We start from the raw sequence: 8,292 nt of genomic DNA, 5'->3' as shown, positions 1-8,292 counted from the left end.
TGATATGCTCTGATTCTGGTAGCCGTATGGATTAAAAGCGGCGTCTATTAATCGCTGACAGTACTGCAGCAGTAATGTATCCACGTATTGTCGACCTGCAATGATTGCATCAACAGCTAGGGGTCCCCACTGCCAGGTCAGTTGATAATTCAAAAGTTGCGTCTTCAGGAATGGTTAAGTTCATCGTTACCTTCGCCCTGAAGGTTATGTTTTTGGTGCTGTGCTAATCTGCAGTACCTATTTTGTCTTAAAAGTGAATATTTGGGGATTCTTTGTCATTATTGGCCAAATGACTTGAAATTTGACTGGGGAAGATTGAGAATATGTTGTAATGCAGCTTTATTTCCTTGTCCTGGATTCAACTTTTCTATCGTTGATTGCATTAAAAAATTATATGTGCTCCTGTATCTTCATGAATCTTGGGGGATGTGACCACGGATAGGAAAGAAAACGAAACTGATTTATTCTTCATGCACACACATACAAACAGACAAACACACAGATACACACACTTCGTTCCTTGTACAACTTTAAAAAAGTCATTAAACCATTTGTCATGTAGAAATAAGTTACTTTATTTTACATCAACCGTTCTCAACAAGATACCATACTTTTCTTTATAAATATACATGAAAATCATCTGGATATTTCTGCCAGGAATGGATCGGAATTCTAACGTTGACAATAACTTACGTTGAAAATAACTTACTAACAGTGTTGCTATATTCGCACTGCTACTAATAATTTAACATGAGCTCTTGCGGACTAGAGCTGGAATTCATTTCCGACTATACAATCATCGCGTATTTACAGAAGAATATATACGGTCTCAATAGAGTCCATGTATCGTTTTTGTTATGTACAGTCATCGCAAAGAGTCCTTGGTCAGTACTTCGACAGTTTTGCCAATCCAAAGCTGCCGCACCCTTCTCAACTTGGACTCTTTGACGTCACAGATCTCGCACCAAACTCTCGCGAGTTTTTGGAGTCTGTTCATGAGGTATGCATTTCTCGGTACATACAGACACGTTTGGAGCTCGCATGGCGGGTCCTTCAATTGCAGACGACCCACCACTCTTTGCAGCAGCCGTTTGCCGCGAGGAATCTTCTGGCGTGGCACAGCGGGTCTGTGAGCTGTGGTCTGGTCTGTCGGGGACATCTGTAGAACACATAGGTAAAGGAACAATGTCAGAAAGACTGGTAATACTAACTTAAGAATGGATACACAGTAAGCCAGTAAGTCATTTGTACAAGTACATCTTTCATGTTCAATAAATTTGATATGATTTGATCACATTTTAGACGCAATTTCAAGTCATTCTATTTCATTTAGCTCGTCAAATTTTCAAAGTGAGGGTTTCAATTTGAAACACGTATAAGGCGTAGTTTTGTACAATACGACACCCAAAACTACCACAAATTAAAGGTTGTTGAGAGATTTGTACGCCATCTAGGGAATTTTAACTGAACTGCAAAGGTCACCAGTTTAACACTAACAGTCTCCCCACAGAAGAGTAAATAAAAAAGATGGAGTCAATGTAGTTTATATTGTCATCAATTGTATAGGATAGAGTCAGTGACTACCGCATCAGGAACTAGTATGTATTCAGCCTTTAGGAGTTAAAATGTTTAAAGTTCCAGCTCACACTACGATAGGATGTCAGTGACCTGGCAAAACACACACGGAACGCGTCCGTCGACCCTTCGGGGCAAATTGTTGGCATGTATTTCGTTGTTTTTTTTTTCTTCACGTACTATGAGAACTTCCTTCAACAGCCGGGGGACTTCCCCGGATGCCATACAACTATTTCTCCTTAGTCTAACTCAGAACTCGCAAAGCACGCGAGTACGGAATGTAAAAATACACCCACGTTGTTTACTTTCTAGTTCGAAAACTAGATCTAGACCTAGGAACACGTAGTTATATATTAAGAGACTGTATCCCATATTTATTTAAAACTTACAAATTCTCTTAAACTATACGTGCAACTTGAATATGATAGAACACAACTTACGGTTTTCCTCTGTAGTATGTTGTTCTTGTCTCCAAATCTCGGTAACATCTTACTGCAAGGTCAAAAACATAATTATTAATTTTTGAACAACAACTGCACTTTTATTATAACTAACTGCGTTTGTTACTGTTAGCGATAACTACACCCCTGTAGAAGTTAGATTTTCAATCAATTCAGTTCCAAATCATCATAAAAATAACTTTCACTCGACAAACAATAACATACACAAGTTTTGAGGGTGACTCTATGGTCTACACATATTTCTTGGCAATGACTCTTAAGCTACGAAACGTCCCTTCCTTTCTTGGGTCATCGCCCAACGTCGTAACTTTCTTTATCAATGAAATACCTCTACCATGTAGAATTACACCAATGTGACGTGCCCGAGGAATGCGGTGATGTTTAACATTTGGCCAGACTACCGGCGCCATGCTTTAAGTAGAGTAAATTTCAGATATCCCTCGCTATAGATGTTTCCATCAACAATATCCAGCTCCAGTGGATTTGTCTGAGCAAACAACATTACTATCTGTCGTTTCCAATTTTCTGACGCAAATGTAGGAGGAAACTTACGTGTTTCTGTTGGAGTGTCGGGCTTTTCTTTCCTTAATGATGACAACTTCTCGTCTTGTTTTGGCGTCTCTTCCTCTTCTAGCTCTGTGCCCAGTGGATACGAATTTTTATCGGCTTCCAGGGACATTTTACTCCACAGCGTTAGCTGGTCTAGCAAGTCCTGCTCGCTGCTGGTGATGAGTGAGGTGTGATCGGGACCAAGTCTGTCGGGGAAAGGGATGATTTCTCCGCCAAAGTTCGTGTCGACTGACAGTGTGCCGTCAGGCTGTACGGTCTCGTCGCCTCGAAGTTCCGCCACCTCCGCTGGCTTGTCGTCAGAGAACTGGAAGGGTGACAGAGTCCTTTCGGGAGCCACCCAGAACCATTCGGGCATTTCTACGTTGAATGTGATGTCATTTTCAGGCTTCTGTGTTGGTGTGCCGGGTGTCAGTTGGTGCGGCGTGGACGGTGTTGCCGCTTTCGTAATAAAGTCTGAGCTGGTGGTTTGGTCTCTGTTCTCACTAGGCGTTGTTGTTGTTGTTGTTGTTAAGACGTCTTGGCTCAGTAGTGTGTTCAGCTTGCTTGCTTTAGCTTTTCTTCGCCTGTTCTGTTTCGCGACGAGCCCGGATAGCAGTTTGCCCAGTCGGGATTGCTTGGTGATGTTGGCTTTTCTTTGAATCTGCTGTAGAGATTTTAGGAGTTCTGTGAAAACGAGCTTTTCCTGGGCTGGTTCGTAGGAGGTTTCGGAGACGTCTTCGACAGTGGCATCGACCGGCAACCAGTCGTCTGCGGAGGAGCCGTCTCCTGGGTCTGTCTCCGAGGACACGGCGGCGTCGGGGCGAGTCTTCCGGCACCCATCGTGCCGATCGCACGGTCTGACGATGGACGGGGCCGGGAGCTCCAGGGAAGTCTTCACGACCACAGCTACGAGGCAGGCGCGGAGAAGCTGTACCGACATCATCATCTCTTCAGGCGAAATGTCCTGAAAAATACAAAGACAAACAGAATTTATAGATTTCAATAAAACAAAGATACAAAACTGTTTTGAAGATATACACCCACAAGCTGTAAATGTGTAATGGTGATTTCTTACCTTCTTGGTAAATTCTAAGACCTTCGCAAACTTATTGGAATGATCGAAATCGTACGCGTACGAATAAGGTTCTAGTCTTTGAGCCTGGTATCGTTCTTATGGAGTTCTAGAGGAAACCCCAGCGCTGTGTAATGTTGTTAATAATAGTTCTCCCGTATTTATAGTATTTTAGTCAGACGGTGGTGGGCGAGTATTGGCCGTCGGTATGAGGACCAGATGCGCCCCGCCTGTAGGGTGGGCCTGCCCGACCGGAGTTGACCTGTCACAAGCAGGTACAGTCTACCCTGGATCCGCGCGCCGGAGTACATTCTTAGCGTGGTCATGTCGCCTCGCGTGCTCCGCGGGTCAACTGCGTTGTCACTCGGCATGGAGAAACTCCGCGTTCCGCCCCGTCACGTGAAGCGCCGCGAGGAGGACGAGTCAATACTAGGAAGTGCTTCGCATTGGCAACGTTTTATACATACTGAACATCGGATATTGTCCGGACCGCGGGCCATCTTAAACAGATTTTCATCGATAACATTCTTTGCATGCTTCGATGGTTGGATGATGCCTATATTACAAAACGTCATAATAAAATAACAGTATTAAGCTATTAACGTTTGACCCAGAGGCCCTGGGTTCGAGTCCTTCCATGCTATCGATCTTGTGCCATTGGAACACACTTTTCACGACTTTCCTCACTTCACCCAGGTGTGCTAGTGGGTAGCTAACTTCGGTTGGGGACGTTAACGACTGTGGAAGGACAAAAATGGGCCCAATACTGGGCCTAAGACACAGTGGATAGCAAAAAAATTAAACCACTGTCCCTACGGACTCTAAGAGGTTATCGGGCGACATTCAACTTGTGTACTTTGTATGTGGCTCTGTTGAAATGAGTTATATAATTGAGTACTCTTTAACAGTAAATAAAAAACGACAACGAAAAGCCGCGCACAATTTCGTCCTCTTCACATGAAATTATCTTGATAGTGTTGTGGCGACGGGGGCACAAGTATGGTTGATACACGTGTATCCGTGTCTCACTGTTTTGGACCACATTCCAAGAACAGAAAATATTGACGGGTACGCAAAACACATCTGTATCGCTCTTCAACACGACACGACATGTGAGGCCAGACCACAAAGCTAAATATTTAAACCAATCCGCCTGAACCTGTTTTCTTACCGGGGCTCGCACCGAGTAGCGTTTACGTCGAATCTATGTTTGACTTGCACGGAATGTGGCCTTTAACTTGGCATTTCCACCGAAAACAATTTCAAGGAAACAATCGGGTCCAGTTTTCACACATGGCGGGGCAAGGCGCACCTACTCCCGACGGAGTTGTACGGAACATTGCGTGCAAGTTTAGCCCATCTATACTAAGTTAGCTTAATATAAACCGGTGAACTAATATTAGCTCATCACGAGTTGACCTATCTAACGGTACATTTAAAGAGGCTGAGACATAAACTAAACTTCCCCCACGTTTTTCCAATGCCAAGATTTTAAAACTTGACCTCGGAAAATAGATTCGCCCTTGACATATAACACAGCGGTGTAGATATTATCAGAAAATAACTTTTTTCAAAGCTTCCGTGCTTAAGCGCTTCTATATCAGATTATATCACAAACTCACATCAACTGAATTTTGCGATCAGACCTAAAAGAGTGTTTTTACCAAGCGTATATATACAAACTGTAATATCAAACGCGCACAACTATGTTTCTTACCTGTAGACACTTGGAGTTCCAGTAGTAGTGTGGAGATCTCAAGTTGAAGTTGAGTCTGGACTTGAGGAAGGTTGAGTCACTGGTCGCAGCGGGAAACGAAACGATCAGCATCCGTTGTCTAGTCTGGTTTGTACCGGCAGCACCAGCCTCTATATATACACCTCTACTTCCTGGATAACGTTATTTATCTGCCCGGAATCACCGCTTGTGACGTATTCCATGACGTAGTTTAAAAAGTAAACCGTCTAGCGCGTGTCTTTGTAGGTTAATAGTCGCTGTGTAAATGTTACGTTCCCCAAAATAGCGGTATTATGTTTTTGTCAGGTCTAGCCGCTCTCAAAGTTGTATTGAAAGGATTTTCCTCTTTCTGACGTTCTTACTTTGATTTGCATGATCCGGGGGGTTGTTCTAACATTGCCGGGCTGCCCCCTGGTTACCGGCGGGACAGAGAGCCTGATTTACCGCCACGTGTTTGCACTCGTGACGGTGGCTCGACGTCAGGAACTCCGAGGAAAAAGAAAACGTGGGAAACTGACTGAATGGGAAGATTGTGAATGGGGTAATAAAACAGGTGTGTAGGATACGAAACGTTTGGCTAAAAAAAGATAGGTATTCTTGTGTGTTGACTACTACACTGCTTATTGAAACAGAAGTGAAAATGAAACTTGTTACTATGTTACTACTGTACCAGGACATACACCGGCTGTTTATTTACGTTTCAACGAAAACGGAAATAGGAAAAGTACTGTAGTCAACTTTCAAGCCACACACATGCATACAGAAAGTACTTAATGCTTGTAAATGACTGTAAACGCGTAGTTGTAAATTACGATATCCCTTCACCAAAAGTCCAGATATAAAAGAAATCATTAAAAAACTCCAGGATAGATGCTGAGGTTCAACCTCCTAGGAAGGAGTAATCTGTAGAGTCCACGTGCACTGTGTGGTCTCTACACGTGACAAGGGTCGTCGTCATGGCAACTGACGCACACAGACGGAAGTATTCCGTGTCCAGGTCAAGTTGAGCACACGTGGGCACTTCTGCAAATTCCACGGGCCGGCTTCACATGCGTCACAAACAAATATTTTTCTCTGCAGAGCCGACCTGTATACGCGCCCATGGTCGGCTCCCAGACAACAGTTCAGGGGAGGGTCCACACAAGGGTGAAGTTTATATTTAGAAGTCAAGTTCGCGTAGGAATGGTTGAGTCAACTTTAAACTACGTCTGTTTGAGGACTCTGAGAAAACAAGCCAACTCCACTGACGTACTCCATTGTTTGATAACGTTTCGTGTTGTCAAGATCGGTTAACCCTGCTGCGTAGGTGTAGGAAAATCCCAGAATAACATTTGCAGATAAAGTTTGACTTTGAGGACACTGAACCTATGTCAAAGAATGTACCGTGCAAAAAGCTAATGGTTTAAGTTATTGGTGGGCTAGTTAAGCGTTTAACCAAGACAAGGCAAACTTTTAAAACTTTTCTTCCAATTCAAATTCTTGTCACGGTTTTCTTTCCACACGCTTAAGCTTGTGCTGCTGATGGTTTTCATCTTCAAAATATAATATCTTGAATACAATCTTCGTCACACAACCTTCCTCTAAGCAAATACTATAGATGCTATATGAACTAGACAGTTTAGCTTGTAATTAGACAGTTTTTCTTGAAATCTAACCTTTCGCGTTCAAACTTATGGTCAGTGAAGTCTAAAACAGAGGTTCTTGAGACAATATGTTTAAAACGACCTGTGTGAAATATTTCAAAATGCCTCACACGTGATTGACCTTGTTGTGTGACACGTTCCATATTCGAAGAAACGAATATAAAATGTAGAACCGAGTGGAGACTAAAAAGAGAAGCTGAAACACTCGTAAAGGAAAAACTCATGTTTAAAACATGTCATCCCGAAAATAGACTCAAAGTATATACTGGATATGAGGAGGATGACTTCGCCTCTTTGACCCGCCTTGAACCCGAAAAGTACGTCATCTTCGGTACCGTTACTTTACCATATAAGGGAAAAATCGCGCGGTGTCGGGGAATGTCCGTCTGCCGCCGGTGGGTTACGATGACAACTCGTGGGATTGTCCGAAGTATTCGCATCGTTTGTTGACATTCCCACCCACGGCTATCCCATGTGCGTATCCAGTCATCCAGCTGTTCTTTACGAGATCTCAGGTTTTTGGTCTAATGTACTTCCTTAAACAAAAGTCTTGGTGAAGTCCTGCTCGAAGACGGTTGTTGTTGTGTCTCCCCGACGCCGGGGTTCCGAATCTTGCCGACGGACAGCGGTGAATGGCGACGCACTACCGCATTTTGTCGGTCATGTCTTTCATTTGAACTTGCCGCATGGTCGCTTTAGGAAAAATCTACATGTACAAATCCGTAGTTTCAATTTTCAGCACGCGTGTATTCTAGTCGAGTAACCCCTTGAGAAATATGTACATTTTACAAAAGTTTGATAGTTTTTGCAAAAATGTTGTGGATTTTATTCTTATTTCTTCTCACACAAGAGAAAGGGCTATCTGCGCCCATGAAAAGGGATACTACTAGATTTTTAGGTGTAGATCAGTTCACTGCTCATGACCATATTTGGTCATATATCTACTTCTGAACTTTGGTACGAGTTTCCAGTTGCAAATAATGACGTAGAAAAACGTTGAATCATTCCACATTTTGAATGGTCTTGAAATAGTAAGAAGTTTAAGTATCGTGAATATACGATTTGATCCTTTTCCATGTAAACATGAATGACTTGGGATATAATTTGAATGAGAATCGGAACAAAACTTACGTTAACCTCTAGAATTAAATTGAATAACGGTATCATATGCTCTGTAGTTTCTGGCCACAGTAATTTTTTCCTCTCCATATACAAGCACTTGTGCTATCCTGAGAGGAAAAATGCACTGCTAAATAT

The 8,292-nt window shown here is 42.9% G+C and overlaps 1 protein-coding gene across 2 annotated transcripts; it reads right to left on the bottom strand.

The window, feature by feature from the left end:
• Window positions 1-567: 567 nt before the first annotated feature.
• Window positions 568-5,554, bottom strand: LOC118428181. 2 transcript variants are annotated; one of them, XM_035838173.1, is made up of 4 exons: window positions 5,375-5,554; window positions 2,589-3,549; window positions 2,016-2,067; window positions 568-1,159 (listed from the first exon to the last, which is right to left on the bottom strand). In XM_035838173.1, the coding sequence occupies exons 1-4, from the start codon at window positions 5,483-5,485 to the stop codon at window positions 1,054-1,056; spliced, it is 1,230 nt and encodes a 409-aa protein (XP_035694066.1). In that variant the 5' UTR covers window positions 5,486-5,554; the 3' UTR covers window positions 568-1,053. The 2 variants fall into 2 exon arrangements, with proteins under 2 accessions (XP_035694066.1, XP_035694067.1); XM_035838174.1 differs by lacking the exon at window positions 5,375-5,554 and adding an exon at window positions 3,661-4,193.
• Between the last annotated feature and the right edge of the window lie 2,738 nt (window positions 5,555-8,292).

This window comes from Branchiostoma floridae, chromosome 12, assembly GCF_000003815.2.
Source record: "Branchiostoma floridae strain S238N-H82 chromosome 12, Bfl_VNyyK, whole genome shotgun sequence".
Taxonomy (NCBI): Eukaryota; Metazoa; Chordata; class Leptocardii; order Amphioxiformes; family Branchiostomatidae; genus Branchiostoma; species Branchiostoma floridae.
The sequence above is the reverse complement of the archived record's forward strand: the minus strand, read 5'-3'. Positions and strand labels throughout refer to the sequence as shown.

What these genes read in the sequence shown, in the direction of transcription:
- LOC118428181 (XM_035838173.1), bottom strand. Translation starts at nt 5,485, where the DNA reads ATGCTGATCGTTTCGTTTCCCGCTGCGACCAGTGACTCAACCTTCCTC. An exon ending in CGACACTCCAACAGAAACAC is followed by an intron (nt 2,068 to 2,588) that starts GTAAGTTTCCTC and finishes TTGACCTTGCAG; the next exon opens with TAAGATGTTACCGAGATTTG. An exon ending in ACATACTACAGAGGAAAACC is followed by an intron (nt 1,160 to 2,015) that starts GTAAGTTGTGTT and finishes TGTGTTCTACAG; the next exon opens with ATGTCCCCGACAGACCAGAC.